Raw genomic sequence first — 22,438 nt, 5'->3', positions numbered from 1 at the left:
GAAAATGCTTAGTTACTAACTGGAAAAATTTTGTGTTCTTCAAAAACCATGTATTTACTTAACCTGTAGAGTCTACAAATGACTTTTCCTGTCACACAGACCTTCCTTCCTGTAGCTTTAGTTTATGCCTCAATCAATGATGCTGGGGCAGTAAAAAGGAGGAAAAATCACATACATATTCACACATAAGAATATACAGAAAACAGAAAAATGTTAACATGTTATATTAAGCTGATTTTTTTCTTCAAGATAATAACATTTTGGTCTAGTTTTTCTATTTTTTTGCCCCACACTTAATATATCTCATAGCATGCTTATGTAATTATAAATTGCTTCTTTTCACTAAACAGTAGAGCATGTATATTTCTTCTATGACCTTAAATATGACCCTTCTCCAGAGTCTCAAGTAGTAGTAAGAAAAAGCACCTGTATGGCACCCCCTTCTCTATATCTCTACTATGTTCTCAACCTCTCTGAGCTTCCATTTTCTGATCTGACAAATGAAAGCATTAGTTTAAATGACTTCTGTATAATTAAACTTATAAGATTAAAGAGAAAATTCCTTTTAACTCTTCTGATTTAAGATTTTCTAAACCACACCAGGCCGATATTTAGGAGAGCAGACTCCCCCTCCCTCTGTTCTACCACCTAGTAAACATATAATAATAATTTGAAAATACTTTGGTTATTGACAATTCAGGATTTTTAGATATTTCAGGAATAGTATTCTTATCAGAGATGATCTTATTTGTAGTGATTCTAGGTTATATACCAGAAATTCTTATTTAAATATAAAGAGAAAAATCACTATTTACCATCTATTTTTCTTCTTATTAATTCTACCATTGAAACAGAATATGAAGGGATTAGTTTTTAGAGGGTTGTCTTATAACTGTCTTAATTAATGGGATTTCACATACAATAGACTGTCAATTCTTTCTCACACTAGATTTATAGAAACATGAGCTCTTACCTTAACTGGGAAGCTACATTTCCCAGTACGAACCCCTTCTTCATCTGTCTGCCACTGATGTGGACGGCTGGCCTCTGGAACATAAACATCTTTCTTTCTCCTAAAACTTTGCCGTAGTTTGTTCATTTTAATTTTTATAATCTGCAGACAGAATAAAATAAACACCATGAAGAAGTTATTACCTTTTCACATATTTAAACTTTGGATTACCATACTAATAAAAAAACTAATGTCCCAAATTAAAGATTTTGGTTTTGGGGAAAATAAACAATTAGTACACTTCATCTTAAAGTAACTCTAAGCTAAAACGAATAATTTCACTTTTTGAAAAGACAACTATAACACTAATTATTGTAAAACAATAACCTCTAGTAGGATTTGAAGAGATAAACTCTAAGAGCTTTCAAACATTTTAATTGCAATAATCCAGTGAGTATTCCTACTAATCTACCTCTCTTCTGATATACTCTTCTAATATACCCTAACTTCTGAAAAAGGACATTTCTACATGTAGGCCAAATTACAGACTGCTAACAATTTCTGAAAACTTTAATCCTTATTATGAAAAAGTCATTCTGAAACACCAAAATTTGGGGATCTTTTTGGATTACTAATAAAGACACTAAAAAATCAAGGACTATAATTGCCTTTTTATAAAAAGGAATAAAGTTTCCTTTAAACATACATAATTTTAAAAGTTCTACTAGGATTAATCTAATGAAGAAATTTCTTGCAAGTAGTATGACATCAGAATGTACTTATGTATCTATATTAGATATGAAAGTAATCTAATAGTTTTCAGTGACAAAGGCCCAAGTCTCGGTATTAACTGTAAATCAAAATATTAAACTATAGTCACTTTTTTTTTCATTAGTGTTTATTTTTTTCTTATTAGGGTATCATTGATACACATTCTTATGAAAGTTTCATATGAAAAATAACGTGGTTTCTACATTCACCCATATTATCGAGTCCCCCCCATACTTCTCTAGTCTTTTCAAAGGTACAGTAGAAATCACAAAACTACAGGGAAGGAAAGCCTAGTTGATAAGAAACAACAGAACATTCAATAAATAAATCCATGAATGAATGCAATGAATAAGTGTCATTTTACAGAGCAAATACCAAAATCTGAGGCCAAGACGTCCAGTTTTCTGTTAAGGAGCATGGCTCATTCTTTCCCTGAAGGATTTAAGTACCTCAACCAACCTAAAAGAGATCTTAACTTGAGTAAATGATGTGACAAAGCTACATAAAGGAAACATCTTCTTTGTCAGGCAGGAGTGCTAAATGCAAGGGATTGAACATTAATTCCCACAAGACACCAGAGAGACTTGAAAATTGAAGGGTGCACTTTGAAGAAAATTAAATGCATGCCACAGAACTATTACCAAATTAGCCAATCCTACCACACATCTTGAAAGTTAATGACTGACAGATGAATTGCAATGTAAAAATCCCTGGATTTTCTAAAAATAAATTTATTATTTCTCAATTCAAAATTGATTTACAGAGTATAAAAAGTAGACGTTAAATAATCAAAAGGACTGGACAAAAGATGGTCATTCCTTTCCCTTTAAGTAGATCACTCATTCCTAAAGTACCTTAAATGACATCTACCTTCATCTAATAGATTTCAAAAAAGAATCCCATAACTGTCTCTGATAATACATCCTGTTATACACTCTTTCATATCACATTTAAGGAATGTACACAAATGAAAATATAAGAAAACAAAAAACACCTACATCTTTGCTCAAGTTGACACCCTAGAAATATTGAGGCAAAAGCCTGTATGAGTCCTTCTTTTAATTTCTTTCTCTTAGCGAAAGACAATCCACCTACCCAGCTGGCCAAGGCAGACACACCTGAAAAGTAATCTGTGCTTTTACTCCTTCTCTGACCAATATCATTACTGATTTTACCTTCTGAATATATCTTGAATTCATTCCCCCACTCACCATATCTGTTCTACTATCCTGACATTTTTGCTTAAATTATTGCAAAAGCCCATTACTTAATGATCTCTTTGCTTCTAAAATAAATCCATTCCAATTTGTTTTAACTACTGCCAGAATACTTTCTAAAATTCAAATCTGACCATGCAATTACTCTGCTTAAAATCCTTCAATTGCTCCACATTACTTTCAAGATAGAGTCCAAATTCCTAAGCATGGCAGTCTTTTTTCACCTGGCTTCACTCACTCACCCCATTCACATGCTAAGCTCTAGCCATACTAAGATACTTACAATTGTCTGAATAAGGCATGTTCTCTTTCAGAGCCTCTGTGTATGTTCTTCCCTCTGCCAAGAAAGATCCTTCCCATTTGCCACTGGTTAAAGTCTACTCATCATTAAAGAGCCAACTTCTGAGTCTTCGGAGGAGCTAGCATTTTTTTCTAACAAGCCCCTACCTGGCCTGGATTAGGTCCTTCCCTTTCCTAATTCCCATTAACACCTTCTGCTTGCCTTTACTACTGTACTCATCAAACCTTATAGCAATTTTCCATTTCCTTAATAGTAGACTGTAGCTTATCTATTTAAATAGTACCCCTGCATCCTAACACAGTGTCTGTCACATATATGGCACCCTATAAATCTGAAGAAATGAAAGATAGAATAAATCCCTATTATATTAGGTGATATTTACCAGGTAAGATAAATGTAGACATAAGACCAGAGAATTACTGGTGTCAGAAAAGACTGCAGATATAAGAGCAGGCTAACTTCCCATTAACAAAGGTACCACTTCCATAACTTCCCTTAAAGGAAGATATCCCTGTTTAAATAACTCTTGTACAAGTTTACTTGCTCTTTGGGTAGCTATTGTTTTATCATTCTACTGATTACTAAAAGAATAGACTGAATGTGTCAACCCATTTGGGGTTTAAAATATTTTGTCACTTTCAGTACTAAAATGCTTTGATATCAGCATTTCTACAGGATATTACGTATCAGTGATTCTCGAACTATGCTTTAAGTAGTCCTAGGATTTCTAAAGAGACACAGGGGCCACTGATTGGAATGAAAGAGAAGGAGATTAGAATACTGGACACAACTCTCAGGAGGGGCTTTAGGTTCTGTCACAGCTTCAAACAGACAAACTCCACTTTACTGAAATTTACATGTTTGGGGAACATGTAGAAACTTAAGGAAAAGGTTTCATGGCTGGAAAATTTTTGAAAATTAGTGATATAATAGTTCTAAAATGAATTTGGCAAGATTAAAATACATAATGATAACATCTTGCTACTTTTTAATAAGTAACTACCACTGCCCTGCAAAATAATCTAGCAATTAAGAAAAAAATTGATACATCAACAAAACTTTATGTTTTCAAGTAATCTACATATAATGATTTTGCTTACAAAGACAAAACAGCTAACAAGAAAAAGAGTACTAATTCCAAGTAACATTTATTGGTTCTCAATAAAGTTGAACTTTACTCCCCCCCAAAAAAAAAATCATACCCCTTGGGAAAATCCTGGTGGAACACAGGTGAATGAACTATTTTTCTAAGTATAAAACCTGGGAACTTATTTTGTCCTACAAACTAAATTTTAGAAAAAGAAATGAAATCACCATACTACTAGAATTTTCAAAAGTCAGCAGGCACAATGTTAATTGCCAAATTCAGAAAATCTTTCTGCAGTTCCCATTTTCTTTAACTGCTCTGCAAAATGTCACACCATGATTCCAGTTCTCCTTTGTACACTTCTTTCTTCCCTATATCCCCCTTTCCTTGCCCCAATACTCTACTCCTCTGGTTTATCTTCTTCACCTCTGTTTCTGCTGATGCCCTTGAGGGATTCCTCTACTTTCTCTCACACACTGATGGTATTTCTCCAAAAATCAGTCCTCAGTCTGTTTTCTCTTACTTATACTATCATTTATGGAGATATAATCAACACAAACTATCACCACAGCTATGATTTCCTCATCGTATTTTTTAGTCTTCCTCCTTCAAATTTTTATATTTGGGTGCACTTATGTTGCCTCAGATACATTAATTTAAAGTTAAATCATTACCTCTATCTCCCATCCTTTAAGTCCTACCCCTCTGACCCAATTTGTTTGGGTCAGTAAAAACTGAGAACTTAATTATGTGCAGGACCCTATTGCTAATGCTAGTGGATACAGAAATTAATAAGACAACTTGCCTTTAGGTGGCTCTCTCCCCTCATAAAAGGTTAATTTCTGTACCATATGGTGAATATAACAATAGTACTATACACAATATGCTCTGGTTGCAGAGTCTAGGTTCAGGAAACATCTCCTACAAGAGATATTGCCTGAGTTAGGTTTAAAAGGTAGAACAAAAATTAGCCACATACAGTGGGGAGTAGGAGGGAAAAAATATTTCAGGTAGAAGCAAAACCATCAAAAAAAGCATAGAGGTAGGAAATTAAATGCTAGGCAGCAATGCAAGAAGAGGAAAGCAGAAATGAGGCTGGAGAAGCAAGCAAGGACCAGGTCCTGATTCTCTCCCACAAACAACCAGAAGCCACTAAAAGGTTTTAAAAACATCAGTAACATGGTCATTTACAATAGTTATGTTACTCTGGTGGCAGTATGGAAAAGAAATTTGAGGGGGAAAGGCTACAGATAAATTAGAAGGCTTTAAAATAGTCTAGGGAAGTTAGGATGGGAGCTTGAACTAGGACACGGTGATAGCATAGGTGGAGAAAGGTGACTGACTGAAGCAAAGTTTAAGAGGTAGAAGTAGCAGTGAGAATTGTGAGAACATGATGTAACTGTGCTCCAGGAAATTATTTTGCCAAGGATGATAAGAACGCAAAACCAAGTTTCACTGTGGGCTTCAGGAAATTCTTGTAAACTAATTTACCTGGGCAAACAGTTTGTGCATCAGGGTAAGCAGCAATCCTGACAGGGTAACAGATGGCCTCAAGACCTTTCTCTTATGTCCACTCATTCTAAATATTGTGTCACAAACTTTGCCCATCCCAACCAGTTCCCCACCTTTTTTAAGACCTGCCTTAATCCACAGGAGTCTAGGTCTCAAAACCCTACCCTTTCCTAATTTCCCCAAAGTACCAAGACTGCTGTAGTGGTGCCCTCTCTTGTTGCAGTAACTTTTAAAAACTTAGCTTTGCTTGATCAATAGGATTCTCTTAGTGAAGATGGTCAACAGCAGAAACTGGTGATTGTTTATGGAAGATGAAGAAGAGGGAGTGATCCAAATATAACTGAAGTTTTAGGCCTCAGTAAACTGGAAAGATGGATTCAGCAAATTGAATAGTTGGCTTTAAGGAGCTTGTTCATAGGGACTTGTTCTTCCAGGTGGATATGGGTAGAAGCCTGAAGTTCAGGGCAGAGGTCAGGGCATTCAAAGGCAGTCATTATAGGTGAATTTTTGTGATGATCTCTTATAGTTTCCCTCTTTTTTCTGGACAGAAGTGAGGATACAGTGAATAGAATTAAACCCAGCACACTCAAACACAATCACAAGAGGTGCACATAACATGAAACTGTTCAAATGTATTAATATAGCCATACCAGTGATTAAACTTTAATGCTTATATTCTAGATAGTAAACAGCCACTGTGCTGAGCGCCACTCTCCTTCCTGACTTTCCACAATTCAGTAACTAATAGGTTCATACCTGGTTTAACAGAGTACTTAAGGCCAGTGAACATTTTGATTGCCAGTAGCAGTCAGAAAGTCCAATCTCTCTCAGGCAGTTATTGGTTTCTTATTGGGTCCCCAGATGGTTGGCCTGCCTTTATGTGCCCCTGCCCAGTTACAGGTGGGCACAGCAAGGAGGATACAATTGTACTCACCAGCCCTGCACCCTGTCCACTACTGTTTCTGAACGTTGGCCGTCATCCCTACATGGTACCCCAAGTGAGATCGGGAATAGACTTGTTGAGGAAGGTAACACCTTTAGCAGTGACAGCTCCCCAGCAGTCAAACAGACCAACTATACCAGAACTGTCTTTATCAGACAGGGAAAAAAAGCAAGACACAACTATATTCTGCCAACAATAAACCCTCTTTAAACATAATAGATTAAAAGTAAAAGGATAGTTTGTATTAATACTGGTCAAAAGAAAGCTGGAGTGGCTTTCTCAATAATTAACAGAATAAATAGGCAGAAAATCAGCAAGGATATAAACAGTTAAGACTTGAACAATAGTATTAACCAACATGACCTTGTTTAGATTTATAGAACATTCTACCCGATGACAACAGAATACACATTCTTCTCAAGCGCATGTGGAACATTTACCAACACAGACCATGTTCTGGGACATAAAGCAAACTTAAAAGGATTCAAATCATACAATGTATGATCTCTGACCACGATTGCCAAATATGTGGAAAATAAATAATATATTCCAAAATAGTCCACAGGTCAAAGTAGAAATCAAAAGAGAATTTAGAAATTATTTGAAGTGAATGAAATGCAGTACAGCAAAATTTGTGGTGTGCTGCCAAAATAATACTTAGAAATTTACAGAAACCAGTGGTTCTCAGCCAGGGGCACTCTTGCCCACTACGGGATATTTGTAGACATTTTTGGTTGTCACTAGGAGGGTGCTACAGCTATCTAGTGGTTAATAACCAGGGATACTGCAGAAAGGCCTATACTGCACAGGACAACCCCCACAACAAAGAATTATCCAGTTTTAAAATGTCAATAGTGTCACTACTGAGAAACCCTGCATTAAATGTCTATATTAGAAAAAAAGAAAGGTCTTAACTTAAGTCAATGACCTCAGCTTCCACCTGTAGTAACTAAAGGAACAAAGAAATGCAAATTAAGCAGATAAAAAGCATATAGCAGAGATCAGAGCAGAAAGCAATAAAGTAGGAAAATAGAAACAAAAAGAAAAGGAAACCAAAAACTGATTCTTTGAGATTAATAGAACTGCTAAACCTGTAGCCAAACTAATCAGAAAAAATATGTATACAAATTACCAGTATCATGAATGAGAGAGGTGTCATCACTAAAGATTCTACAGATATTAATAAGGGAGTATTATGAACAAGTTTATGCCAATAAATTCAACAACTTAGACGAAATGGAAAAATTCCTTTCAAGTCTTAAACTACCAAGCTTACGCAAGAAGAAATAGATAACCTGAACAGTCCTATATCTATTAATGAAATTGAATGTATAGTTAAAAATCTTCCCACAAAGAAAACTCCTGAATGGATTTGCTGGTGAATTCTACCAAATATTTAAGGAAGAAATTATACTAATTTTACGCACACTTCCCAAAAAACTGGGGAGAAGGGAACATTTCTCCAATCATTCTATGTGGCTAACATTAAAACAAAAGAGTTATTAAAAAGTAAGCTACAGATCAGTATCTCTCATGGACACACATGCAAAATACTATCATACACACATACAAAAAAATATCATACACCATAGTATGATAATGAAGCTGATTTTAAAGTCATTTTATCATAGAAGTAATAGATGTTACTGGTGAAGAATAGGAAAAACAGAAAGTCCAAATAATGAAGTACAAATGACCTGTAATCCCACTAAACAGAAATAACCTTCATTGATATTTTATAGGTTTTTCTTTGTATTTCTCTATGTACATGTGCTTTATTTTTTTATTAAAAAGGGATCACATGATCTCTTTTTCTCAGCAAGACCAGTTTGAAAATCTTTCTATCCCTGTCAGGGCAGTGTTCTTTTATTTATAATCTAGAGCTAATAATTCAAAAAAATGAGATTTTTATGCTTTTGTTATAATCAAAACTTCATATTCAAACATGAAGAAAAAAAGGTTATATTTCTTTAAAGATTTGTTTCACTTAGCACCTATTACATTTATTTACATGAACTTTAAATTACATATAAAAGACTGAATATTTTAATTAAAATTTATTCAACAAGTATTTATTGACTGCCTACCATGCTGTGTAGCAGTAAACAATATAGAAGAAAAACCCTGCCTCTATGAAGGAGACAGACTGAAAATAAATAGGCAAATTATTTATATGGGTGACAAGATTCAACTGTTTAATTTTCAGCAAGTTTGCAAACTGGGTGTTAAACACAGCCTGTATTAAAAATTAAATTATATAAACTTCATTTATTTTAAAACAAAAGTAATAAATACTAAAAACTCATCACTTCCCAATTATTTACTACACTTTACTTTATCTATACTCCTGGTGTTATTTATGAGTTTGTATTTGTAAGGTAGAAACACTATAAATGCTGGACTATTGTTCATTTATTTCCAAAGTCATGTTCAGTGACTTCACGTTGGTAGTTTCATATTGGCCATGGGAAAAGCTTTTACACTATGGAATTTGGCAGAAACTACCAATCATAGGTTGATTTATTGTTTTGTATCTGTCTAGATCTAAGAAACTAATGAAGAAAAATGTTAAAAATGCAAATTAAACTTGAAAGTGTGTGGTCTCTGTAACCTTAAGAGTAGCACAAAAAAATTTGAGGAAATATTCTTCCAGTATTCGAAAACCATTATCCAATTCTGCAAAGAAGCCTCTCTTATCATTGACAAATGAGTGAAATTTTGACACACATCTTCATTCTTTTACTTCCGTCTTACTCATTAACACAAACAAAAATATCAACTATCAGTCATGTTGGAACTACAGTCAGAGAACAAGTTGTAAAACATTCATTATCACATCACTGACTACAGTTGGCCCTTCAAGAACACAGATTTGAACTGCCTGGGTCCACTTATAGGCAGATTTTAAAAATAAATACATGGAAAAATTTTTTGAGATTTATGAGAATTTGAAAAAACAGTCCTTTTTCTCTAACTTACTCTGTTTATAGAATACAGTCTATAATACACATAACATACAAAATATGTATAAATCGATTGTTTATGTTATGGTAATGCTTCTGGTCAATGGTAGGCTATTAGTAGTTAAGTTTTGGGGGAGTCAAGTTATACTTGGATTATCAGCTACACACTGTTAGGGAGAAGGGGAGTTGGAGCCCCTATCTCCCATGTTGTTCAAGGGTCAACTGTATATGATATCTTAGAAGATGGCAAATGCTATGCAGAAAAAGATGAACACGGTCTAGAGGGAGATTAGAAGTGCTGGAGGCAGGGATAAAATTTTAAATTAAGAAAGTAAGATTTGAGCAAAGAACTGAAGGAGGTACCAAAAAAGAAAAAGTGAGCCATGTAAATAGGACAAGAATTCCAGAAAAAGTAAATAATCAATGCAAAGCTCCTGAGAGGGTAGCTTGTCTATGAAAGGAAAGGAGCGACACACAGCAGCAATTCACCGGAGAATTCCGCTTTATTAAGGAAAGGTGCTGGGTTATATAGGAAGGGGCATGAATTGATTGAGGTGTCACTTCTACGGGGCTGGTGGCTGTTGGCTAGGTGCTGGGATTGGGAGGGGGGCGAGAGGTGATTGGGCTTCAGGTGGCGCCGGCGGGAACTGAGGACCCCGAAGAGAAGCCGGAAGTTTGCCATCTTACTGGTGGGGACCCTTCATTCCCCCCTTTCTCCTCTATGGGTTTGTGGACGTTGCTTTCTCTCTGGCTGCTTCCTGCTGAACAGGGGCGGAGAAGGGAGTGAGGGCTTGAGGATTGGGAGGAAAGGGTTGATAGGACTCTCCGCAGTAAGGACGAGTAGATGTGGACTTTTTCAGGTTTGGAAATCAATGAAGGTTCCCTGTAACTATAGTTTGAGGACCTGTTGATTCCAATGGTGCCAAGAGGATATGGGTGTCAGGAGCCAGGCGTCTGCGGCTATTGTTTCTAGGAACAGTTTCTAGTAAAGAGAGGGGTCCATCTCAGCGTGTGGTGAGGAGGTCACTTGAGGGTGAGGGATCTTCTGTGGCCAGAAGCTGGTAGTTCCTGAGTAAAAGCTGGTTGAAAGCTTGATTAGAGATTTTGACTTGGGATTTGATGAACTTTATTATACAGGGCGAGAAGAGACAGGTGAGAAGAATGATTATTATGGGGCCTGCAATGGGCCAGAGCTAGGTGAGGAGGGGGTATTGTTAGTATTGAAGAGAATGGGTTGGAATTGGAAGCAGAGTGGAGGCTGGAGGCAAGGTCGGTGAGTTTGGTAGTTAGTTTCTACAATGCCGGATTTGTTGATGTAATAGCAGCACTATTCCCAGAGGAAGACGCAGGTGCCGCCCTTCTCGGCTGTAAGCAGATCTAGGGCCCGCCGGTTTTGAAGGGTGACCTTAGCTAGCGAAGTGACCTGTCTTTGGAGAGAGGCTAGGGAATCGGCAGTGGATGTCAGGGCTCCCTCAAGTTTGGCGTTGAGATCTCTAACTGCCCATAAAGAGTGACCCAAGGCTTCTCCCAAAAACCCTGCCCCAAAGGCTGAGGTGATCAAAGAGATACTGACCATGATGGGAAGGAAAGCAGCCCTTTTTGTGTGCGAGGGCAAGGGAGGTTGGAGCTCAAGGAATTCTGCCATGCTGTCAAGTGTAAGCTGTGGGATTAGGGTGACGAGAATGCAGGGTGTATCAGAGTTGAGAGGCAGTGAGTTGAAAAGACTGCTATTACACTAAAAGAAGTGTCCCGGTTGTGTGAAAGTCTTAGAGCCGGAGGTAGGGGTGTAGATAGAGAGGCAGTGAAGTGCACTGGAGGGGGGTGGAGTTGGGCCTACACAGTGGTGGATGGTGAGATTATCTGCGCATTCTGGTTCCCATAGGGATATGTCTGCCAGGGGGCAGAGGGGTTGTCTTTCTGCATGGAAGGAGTAGTTGGAAATATTAAGGGGCACGGCGGCTAGCAGTGGGTGCTGTAGTGATGCACACAAGAAACAATTGGCTGTGTTAAGGGTGTGGTTGAGAAAGATGGTGGTGTCCTGAATGAGCTGTAATGAAGAGTAGGAGAAATGGGAAGAGGGGTGGGGATAAGAAGATGAAGAGGCACTATCAAGAGTTTGGATAATGACTTTTTCGGAATGTCTGCTATCTGATGCAACTTGAGAGATCTGGGAATGAGAGGGAACATACTTTTGAGAGATATGAAGGGTACTGTGGGGGGTCGAGGACCCCCGTAGTAAACTGAGGCTGTGACTCTGGCAGCTCATCAAGAGTCCCAGGGATCTGGGATTGATAAGGAGAATGAGCCGTTGGGATATTTCATGAAACGGTTGGAGGAGTAATACTGTGGGTACTGGAAGTTACCTATGTAGTGAATGGCGCAAGACTAGTAGGGACATCTCCTGTAGGTGTCTGGCCATCGCCTGCAATAGGCTTGTTTTTGGTCATAGAGGAAGCAGAGGTAGGGAGAATAAGGGTAGCTGCTAGTGAACACTTGGGTGGAGGGAGGAAAGTGGAGGTGTAAAGGCTCAGAGCAGCTTTTCAGAGGGCAGTCTGGTGTGGCAATGAGGGCAGTAACTTTTGTTTGATGCTGTGTGTAAGTCTGTCTGACATTGAATCGCCATACAAAGGAGGCTGGGGTGGCGGGGAAGACAATAAGAATGAGGAAAAAAGCAAGAGAGCAGTAAAGGAGGAAAAAGTCATGATTTGGGTATGGATGGCAAAGGGGGTGAACGGGATTTTGGAGGAAAGAGGACAGTAAGGTCAGGAGTCTGGAGGGAGGGAGAGTCTGTAAACTTTTGTAGGTTAAGAGATCTTTTAGGTGATGTGGGGACAGAATGGTAAGGGGCGCCCTGAATGTCAGTTTATGAGCTGCCTTCTGCAAGAGCTGTCTAGCGGCTAATGCTCGTAGGCAGGGGGCTTATCCCCGAACTGTGGGGTCTAATTGCTTGGAGAGATAAGCTACTGGGGCAAAGGATGGGCCATAATATTGGCCTAGGACTCCTAGAGCTTGACTGGACCTCTCATGAATGTATAATGAGAAGGGCTTCGACAAATCAGGAAGATGGAGAGCTGGGGCTTCCACAAGGGCTTGACGGAGCTTAATGAAGGAGTGTCGGGGTGAGGAGGATAATGGTTTTTTAAGAGGGGCTCTTGCTGAGGTCGTATAGGGGTCTTGCCAACAGGGAGCAGGGAGAAGTTAGGGATCTACGCTCTAAAATATCTAGCCAGGCTTAGAAGGGAAAGGATTTCTGTCTTGGTTTTGGGAATGGGCAGGTCAGAGAGGAGCTATTTTCTGTCTAAGGTAATGGACTTTCTTTGTTGAGATAGAAGGAATCTGAGGTAAGTGACAGGAGGGGAAGAGATTTGAGCTTTGACAGGGGATACTCGGTAACTTCTGGACGCTAGAAGGTTAAGTAGGGAGGCAGTGTCAAGTTGAGACTGTTCTCACGAGAGACTGCAGAGTAGAAGATTGTCCATGTATTATAATAAGGTGGACTTGGAGTGATCATGATGAAACTGTTTGAGGTCCTGAGCTAGGACCTGTCTAAAAATATGGGGACTATCTCGGAAGCTTTGTGGCAAAACTGTCCAAGTGAGTTGTTCAGAATGTCTTGTGTATGGGTCCGTCCAGGTGAAGATGAAAAAATCTTGGGAGCAGGGGTCTAGAGGGAGAGAAAAATGGGTCCTTGAGATCTAGGACTGAGAAGTGGGATGCCGAGGCAGGGATCTGAGATAAAAGGCTGTATGGATTTGGAACTAAGGGATGGATAGGGACAACGGCTATGTTGATGAGGCGAAGGTCTTGGACAAGGCGGAAAGATCCGTTGGTTTTTTTAACAGCTAATATGGGGGTATTAAATGGGGAGTGAGTGGGTCTGAGGTAATTTTTGTTTAAGAGATCTTGAATGATGGGTTGGAGGCCTATGAGGGCTGAAGTGGTTAGGGGGTATTGGGCCTGACAGATATACTGAGAGGGGTCACGTAATTTGATAGAGGCAGGGGGACATAGGGCCACGGAGGGGCTTGTAATGTTCCAACTTTGGGATTTACAGGGTGTATGAGGGCGGAACCGGAGCTTTCATTGGGTAGAGGGGGGTCGTCGGCTATGAGGGCCATCAGAAAGGGAGTACTGGGGGCTGTGGGAGTGGATATAGTTATGGAAACATGGAGGAGGGAAAGGATGTCTCGTCCTAGTAAAGGGATGGGACACTGGGGCATAACCAAGAAGGAGTGGGAGAAAGGTATGGGATTGTCTAGGATTGTGCATAAAAGGGGGGGGGGTTTAATGGGAAAATCTGTTTACCTCTTACCCCGACTATAGGAGTAATGGCTGGTGTGGTAGGGCCCCGGTATTCTTGCAAGACTGAGAAGGTGGCTCCTGTGTCTAGGAGGAAGGAGATGGGGCGACCGTCTACTGTTAAAGTAACCCTGGGCTCCTGTTTGGTGATGGAAATGGTCGGGCGAGAAGCCCCCGGGCCCCATCAATCTTCTTCTGCCAGCCCCACTACGGCGGGCTTAGGATGGGGGTTGTTCGTCCAGCCTCCCCTTCAGGTGGTTGGGCAATCAGACCCCCAGTGGCCCTTTTTGTGGCATCTGGGGCATGGGGTGGTAGGAGATCTGGGGGAGGGGCACGCACTTGACCAATGTCCCTCTTTTCCACACTTGAAACAAGCTCCTGGGGGGGGGCTTGTTTGTAGAGGGGCGCCCAGGTTGTGGTTTTATCAGCTGGGCCAACATTTGGAAATTGGCCTGATCAGCCTTTTGTTTACGGCGTTCTTTCTCCTCCTCCCGCTTATGGAAGACTTTAAAGGCCACTGTTAGGATCTCAGTCTGTGGGGTAGCGGGGCCCTGTTCTAACTTTTTGAGTTTAGCTTTAATGTCGGGGTAGCCTTGAGCTAGGAAGTATGTCATAAGGACATGTCTTCCTTTAGGTGTTTCTGGGTCTAGGCTGGTATACTGTAATAGGGCTTGAGTGAGTCTGTCTAAGAACTCGGAGGGGGTTTCATCTCTCTTTTGAATTATGTCTTGGAGCTTTTGAAAACTGACTACTTTACGAGCTGCCTTTTTCAGACCTGCTATTAAGCAGGAGGCAAAAATATTTCGAGAGCAGAGACTCATGGCAGTGTTATAATCTCAGTGTGGGTCTTGTTCAGGGACAGCAGTGGGGCCAGGGGGATAGGTGGGGTCAGTCTTATGGGTTTCGGTAGTGTGGGTTTGGGCGAAGTCCCAAACTCGTCTACGCTCTTCAGGGAGGAGAGTATTGGCCAGGAGCATGAAAATGTCATGATGTGTGAGGCTGTAAGACTGGAGGGTCCATTGAAACTCCCTGATGTATGTTGTGGGATCAGTGGAAAAGGAACTTAGGCGTTTCTCTAGTTGGGCTAAATCTCCTAAGGAGAAAGGGATGTGAACGTGCATGATGCCTTCGGATCTTGCTACTTCTCAGAGGGGGGAGATAATTTTGGGAGGCTCTCGGGACTGAGTCTGAGGGGGACTGAAGGGTTCTGGCTCAGTCTGTGGGGGAGTGACGTGGTCTAGCTGCACCTATTCAAGCAGGTCCTGAAGTGCAGAAAGGGGGCAAAGAAAATAAAGAAAGATAGAATCAGACCCACATGTCGCCAGCTAGCAGCCCAGCTGCTTGCCTCTGCTGCTCTAGTTGGGCTTGAACTCATGACTCTGAGATTAAGAGTCCCATGCTCTACTAACTGAGCTACAGCAGGGCTCCGGTTAATTGCTTATGGAATACGTAAACAGAATGTCCTTTGTTCTCCATTCCTGCTACATCGGCAAGTGGGGGAAGGGCATACTTAGAAGTAGGGGCGGTGTTTCTACACATCTTTAAGGTCACCCTATTTTCAGAGTGAGGAGTCTTGGCAAGATATGTTTTTGTGGACAGATAACTTCTAAGGACTGCACCGATTTTTGTTTAGCTTGTGCTTTCCCATGCTGCGTTCAGACATGGGGGGAAGGTGCTTTCCCATTCTCCCTACAAACATGTGAGAAGACAAAGGCGGTCCCTAACAGGGGAGAAACAGGTGATGAGGGCAAAGACGGAGGAGGCCCCTGGGACCTAGTTAAAGGGGGGCTGAAAGGCTCAGGCTTAATCTGCAGGGAATGAAGGTGGAGGAGGTGAGATGGGGGAGGAGATGGTTGGGGAGGAAGGGAGAAGGGCTGTTGTAGGAGAAGAAGGGGAAGGGAGTGAAGGGGAGGCTTCTGCGGGGGCGGCGGCTTGCAGGTTAGGAGAACTTGGGAGGGGGCGGGGAGAGGAGGAGGCGGAAAGCTTTGATATAGGGAATCTCGTTCCATTTTTTTCAGGCGCTGGCAGTAGTTAAAAAGATTGCGAGTGATGTTAGGATCAAGAGTTCCCCCTGCAGGCCATTGGTTGTTATTGTCTAGGGGGTATGTCTGCCAATCTTGGGAGCAATATTTACGGAGAAGTTTTGGTTTTATATCAGGCGTCAGGGAGAGGGTAGCCAGATGCTTAAGCAGGCATTAAAGAGGTGAACTTTCAGGGAGGGATGAGGAGGCTCCCATGGCTAAAGGACAGAGAAGGAGACAAACAGGGGAAGACGAACGGAGATCCTCGGACTGGAAGCAGACCACAAGGAGACAAAGGGCGTCCCCGATGATCCTTGGTGGTCTGCAGAAACTCGTATACAAGTCGGAATTTCTTAGGAAGTGTGGGTAGTCACCCAGACTTCCCTAAGAAGGCAGAGTGCCGGAGTCACGAGGTACCTAGCGCTAGGCGTTTTCGGCAGACAGAACAGATTTCGGAAGACGGAACAGAAGGAGGAGGGGGCGGGGAAAGGGAGCGTTCTCATCCGCAAAGGAGTCACCTTGTTTACGGCTGTTGGAGGGGGGTGCCTGAGAGTCGGCCGCAGCCGTGAAGGCCTGAGGCGGGGATTTATGGCTGTTGGAGGAGGGGCCTGAGGGTCCGCCGCAGCCGTGAAGGCCTGAGGCGGGGAGAGTTTCCTCCTCATCCCCGAGCGTCAGGGCCTTGCCAGACGATCACGGTCAATGGCACTGCGATAGCTCGGGGAAGAGTGGCCCACCCCGGGGAAATTTTGCTTAAAAACTTTCAGCACTGATGGAAGGGACGGTGAATGTGTTTATGACTGTCGGAGGAGGGGCCTGAGCGTCTGCCGCAGCCATAAAGGCTTAAGGCGGGGATTTGTGGCTTCTGGAGGAGGGGCCTGAGGGTCCGCCGCAGCCGTGATGCCTGACGATTACGGTCAATGGCACTGCAATAGCTCGGGGAAGAGTGGCCCACCCCGGGGAAATTTTGCTTAAAAAGTTTCAGCACTGATGGAAGGGCGGTGAATGCATTTATGACTGTCGGAGGAGGGGCCTGAACGTCCGCCGCAGCCGTAAAGGCTTGAGGCGGGGAGAGTTCCCTCATCTCCGAGCGTCAGGGCCTTGCCAGACGATCACGGTCAATGGCACTGCGATAGCTCGGGGAAGAGTGGCCCACTCCAGGGGGAAAACTTACCTAAAGGCCAGAGAGGAGTGGTGAGTGTGAGGAGTCAGCGCCGGAAAAAGAGGACAAGGGCAAGCTGCTGCTGGTGTCGGGGGAAGACGGTGCCCAGGGGTGTCCCGTCTCCCGGGTTTCGGCACCAATGAAAGGAAAGGAGCGACACACAGCATCAATTCACCGGAGAATTCCGCTTTGTTAGGGAAAGGTGCTGGGTTATATAGGAAGGGGCATGAATTAATTGAGGTGTCACTTCTACGGGGCTGTTGGCTGTTGGCTAGGTGCTGGGATTGGGAGGGGGGCGAGAGGTGATTGGGCTTCAGGTGGCGCCGGCGGGAACCGAGGACCCCCGAAGAGAAGCCGGAGGTTTGCCATCTTACTGGTGGGGACCCTTCAGTCTAGAGTGTTTGACAAACAGAAAGAAGGTGTGTCCAGTGCAAAATGATGACAAGAGCGTAAAGGTGATGAGACAGAAAGATTACACAGGGCAAAGTCTAGTATGGCCTTATAGGTCAAACACTTTGACTTTTAACTCAGAACTACTGGAGGGTTCTAAATGAAAGAATTCATGTTTACATTTGGCTGCTGGATTAAAAATGGATTGAAAGGAAGAAGAATGGAGGCAGGGGCAATTAGAAGTATACTAATAATAATCCAGCAGATGATGGTAACCTGAATCCAGATGGTTAAAGGCAGAAGAGCTCCTGAATCTCTTCATGGCAGCTGTAGAAAATTCACTATTCACTGATATTACATCTGTTGGAATCAGATTTAGACCATCTAAGTGGGAGAAAGGCATATTAGATTGCACCGTCAATGCTAGAATTAAAGACAGTTTTCTAAAACAAAGTAATAGCTCACCTGATTCAAATAAGAAGTCAACATACACCATTAATCAAAATAATAAATACACAGTATTAATCAAAAGATCAGCTGAATTGTAATACTTTTCATTGACAAGATAAACAGATGTCTTCAACACTAAGTATGTGAGTTTATGAAGGATTACATACACACAGTAATTTGCCCTACCCAGGAAAGAACAAATAGAAATAATAAATACCAGGCATCCACTATGTGGATGGTACTAAAGTAGGAGTTCAATGTTCAAGTTTACTGGTTTGTTAGGAAATAACTGTCCCTAACTACAGGAAGCCCACATTAAAGGCAAACTCGTGCAGGATTGATTCTAAACGCTCCCTATAAAACATCACATACAAAGAATAGCAAAGTAAAATCCAAATAAAACAATGCTTTCTAAATTAATTATCTGTAAAAAAGAATTAACTGGTAAGCAAAGTTTCATCTGATTTGTTACACTCACCAGTTAAGGATGTTAAAATTCTAAAAGGGATCTTCTTCTATGGCCAGTTCAGTCATGTAGGTATACTACTACTATGCCTTTAAACAAACAAAAGCTCTCTACAGAGTAAAAGGAATAATAACTAAACTTCAGCACATATGAGACATATTCAGTAAACTGGACCCTGACACTGAAGGTTGTTTCTTTCCCTTTAAGAAACAAAAAAACCAAAGTTAGCTACATGGTAAAATTACTCTAATTTTTACAACAGTATTAGTTGGTTCCAAATATAACAATATGTAAACTAAAATATAAAACCTGGGTACCATTGTTAATATCTGACAAAAAAAATAGTATACTCACAAATTTCCTTAGATTAGCTAAACTTTTTTCAGAAGACTAAAATCTCACATGGTTAAGTTCCAAAGACAGCACTACAAGCAGAAATCACATAAATTCAAAACTATACTGGGAATACCTTAAGTCATCCTAAAATATAGTACTATTCTACCTTGTAATAAATCCAACACAGCCAAGGTTTTTTTTTCTAGTATGGAACAGTTTGCTGCTTTCAACTGAATACAGTTGAAGTAGCTGGCTTATGTTTAGGAGCTATGTTGTGAGAAAAATATCTACCTACCACTAGAACCACATAGCATACTAACACTGTAAGAGGCACAAAAATATTGTACAGCATAAACTCATTGAGCAGAATAGCAGAATCTAAATTTAAGTGTTTTTAACTCTCACTTTTATTTTACTGTTCTCTGAACAAACATGGCTGTGAATATATATAATTCCACTGTATCATCACGCTTGTATTCCAGGTTTTTACAGGGAAAGTTATAAGAAAAAAAAAGTACTGACTGTTCATCTGCCCCCTAAAAAATAAACAGATAAAAATTATCTACTCACTAAAATCTAAGCTGAAAACATCACATTAAATCATTAAAGTAGAATATTGTACAATCATAATGTATTTCACTTTTGAATTTTCTTTGATTTCTGCTATTTCTTATGATGTAGCACTTGCTTCCTGAAAGGGTATCTCGCCACGACTCTCCTTACCCAGAATGACTCAGACACGGGCCCACGGAAGAGACTTTATTATCTGAAGGAGAGAGTGGCTGCCCCAGAAAGTGGGGGTGGGGAAAGAGAGAGAGAGGGAGAGGGAGCAGCAGAGAGAGCAGTGGGACAGAGAGCAAAGAGCAGAGAGAGAGAGAGAGAGAGAGAGAGCAGGGAGAGCAGAGGGACAGAGAGAGACAGCAGAGAGAGACAGAGAGACACAGAGAGAGGACAGCAGCATGGTGCCTTTTATTGTGGATCTGCTCGGCCTGCTGCTTTGGGGGAGGGTCGGGATGTTTAGAGATGAGGCGGGGTAAACCCAGTCAAGCCCCAGGCAAGCCCAGGCATAATTCTCACCGGCTTATGTGCTTGGGACCATGGGGTAAACGGAGGATAAATTACTATATTCTTACATTCCTCCCTTTTCTGTTTTATAAGTGGTAGAGGATTTGGGAAGGGGTGAAGGTCAGTCTTCGGTAACTGCTTCCTGCTGATTAGGGGCGATGAAGTTCATTTTTGTATTGATGGGGGGCGGTCCTCAGATGAGCCCTTGGTCTGCAGTGGCGATGGCATTTTCCAGGTTCAATAAGGATCATGGTCTTTGAGAGGGGTTGGTAATCCTGTAATATAAGCTGGTTAAAGGTTTGGTTAGAAATTTTTTGCATTTGGGCTGATTGCTATGTTTCCATAGGGTGGCTGAATTAATAGCATTTTTGGGGACATATGTGTAGGCAGCAAAGCAACCTGTAGGGCAAAGGGAATCCTTGATGGTGCAATCTTTTAGACAGTCTGAAAGAGAAGAAAGGGCTGGCATTGGGAAGATGGGTCTGGTGAGAGAGTAAGTGTTGAGACCAGGGTTAATAATACTGAAGCATGACGCATGGCGGTTGTAATGGAGGTCTTAGGACTCTGTGCTGGCAGAAACTTCTTCAGTGATGGGTGGAAGTGGATATGAGCAGCGCGAAATGCGGAGAGTAAGAGGTCCCGTCAGGGTGGAGGAGTAGGAACCTGTGGGAGATTTGGTGGGAGGGGAATAAGCTAGGACAAATGGCTTAAGGTGGGAGTTGTGTATCTAATGGGGAAGACCCTGGAGTTTAACTGCAGTTGGCGTGGAAAGGATTACTGTGTATGGTCTTTGCCATTTGGGAGTTAGGGATGGTGTTGCTTGGTGTTTGGAATGGGCATGGTTTGGTGAAGTTTTTTTCTGTCTATGGTAATGGCCTTGTAGCGAGGGGGAGAGCTGTACTCCCAGGTATGTGACCTGAGCGGCAGGCAGCTGAACTTTGGGGGGTGAGACCTGATAGCCCTGTTCTGAGAGAAAGTTTAAAAGGAGAATAGTATCCTGTTGAGAGGTTTGTAGGGAGGGACTGTACAGGAGAAGATCATCTACATATTGAAGGAGGGTGGAGCTCGAGAGGGTAAGGGATTTGAGGTCTTGTGCTAGAGCCTGTCTAAAAAGGTGGGGACTATCCCTAAATCCTCGGGGGAAGGATTTGTTAAGTGTTCTCTGAATATTAAAAATTAACTTAACATAAGGAATTCCTGCCTTGATTTTTCACTGGGATACCATTGTCTTGGTCTGGGAGCATATCAAAAGACTGCCTGCTCAGCTCCCAAGGTGGGCTGAGGTATTGTCTATTTGCTAAAGAAATCCTGCCTTTTACTATGCCGTCTACAGCTGGGTCTGCATGCTAAGTTAGTTGCTCAGTTTGCAAAATTACCTCCTCAGATCTGAAGGAGGAAAGACAGCACATAGGCCTAGGCCTTTTAGTATGCTAAAATGAATCTTACACATGATTACAAATGATTAGCATAATAAAACATGTGCTACTCTTCTTTATCTGGGGAACATTAACTGATCTGACTGAAGAATGATTCTAGAGCTTAATGTTCAACATAGTTTTAGTAGGGGGGATTTCTTAGCATGTAGTTACATTGCTCTGATTGCAAATATCCTGCCTTGCTTTCTCCAGAGACTCTCACCTTATTCTAAAGTCTATGGTCCCTGTCTCATTCCCCCCTCTACAGATGGAGGCCCTAGCTGCTGCTAGGGAAAAGGGGCGATGACCGCTCTGGCTGCTTCATGCTGAGAGGGGGCGCAGTAAAGGGTGCAGCTAGGTCTCCATCACTGGGCAGTTGAGAGGGCCTCAGAAGGTTGGCACTTCTATTCTGGGTTTCATTTCTATTACTATTTGCAGTTTTGTGGCTTTTAGGCAAGATAGAACAAATTGTTATTAGGTTAAGTAGCAACATCTGGAGTTGGATTTTCCATTCTGGAAGGACAAACTTGACGAGATTAAGAATGCATGGCTAAATATGAGAACTAGAAATATGAAAAGTCTAATTGAGAATCATAGCCAGGTATCATGGGGAAATTAGAATTCTGCATCGAGTTTACATCTCAGTGACTAGTATTAGGATTTAGTATAGATAAGACTGCATTATTGAAACAGTACTTTTCTCGAAAATCACCCTCATTTTTATTAGAAGTAGCCAGATTAAGAAAATAATTAACAGTTGGCTCACTTATTTGCATAAGTGCAGCAAGAAGAGTAATTGATTACATGGGATCTTTTAAATGTGCTTTGCTGGAACTTTTTGTAAGGAATTTCAGATTGAATTTTTTAGGGCTTCTTGAGGCCAGAAAGCCAAGCCAGACTTGCCATCAGCTTGTGCCTGCAGTACCTGTAGATTTGGGTGAATTCCTCTCTTCCTGAGGTTCCTGCACCTGCCAGGTAGTGACCTTCCTTACTCACCTGGTAAGACTGCTGGGAACTCTGTAAGCAAGGTACCAGGCCAGTTCTTCTAAGGGGCCTTGTTGGCTTTATAAAGTCAATCTTAGTTCCTGTTC

At 41.4% G+C, this 22,438-nt stretch overlaps 1 protein-coding gene across 12 annotated transcripts in view; it reads right to left on the bottom strand.

Moving 5' to 3' along the window:
• The window catches only part of NUMB (NUMB endocytic adaptor protein), a 216,305-nt gene that overhangs the window by 52,822 nt on the left and 141,045 nt on the right, over window positions 1–22,438 (bottom strand). For 11 of the 12 annotated variants that reach the window (XM_073242168.1, XM_073242162.1, XM_073242172.1 and 8 more), the window contains one exon: window positions 974–1,114. In XM_073242168.1, coding sequence (XP_073098269.1) covers window positions 974–1,099 — 126 coding nt within the window. In that variant the 5' untranslated portion in view covers window positions 1,100–1,114. Of the gene's footprint in view, window positions 1–973; window positions 1,115–17,237; window positions 18,000–22,438 lie in introns of all 12 variants that reach the window. The other variant, XM_073242166.1, reaches the window with a different exon arrangement.

The sequence above is a fragment of the Manis javanica genome, chromosome 8 (assembly GCF_040802235.1).
Source record: "Manis javanica isolate MJ-LG chromosome 8, MJ_LKY, whole genome shotgun sequence".
In the NCBI taxonomy this organism is placed as follows: domain Eukaryota; kingdom Metazoa; phylum Chordata; class Mammalia; order Pholidota; family Manidae; genus Manis; species Manis javanica.
This window is presented reverse-complemented; position numbering and strand designations above follow the sequence as displayed.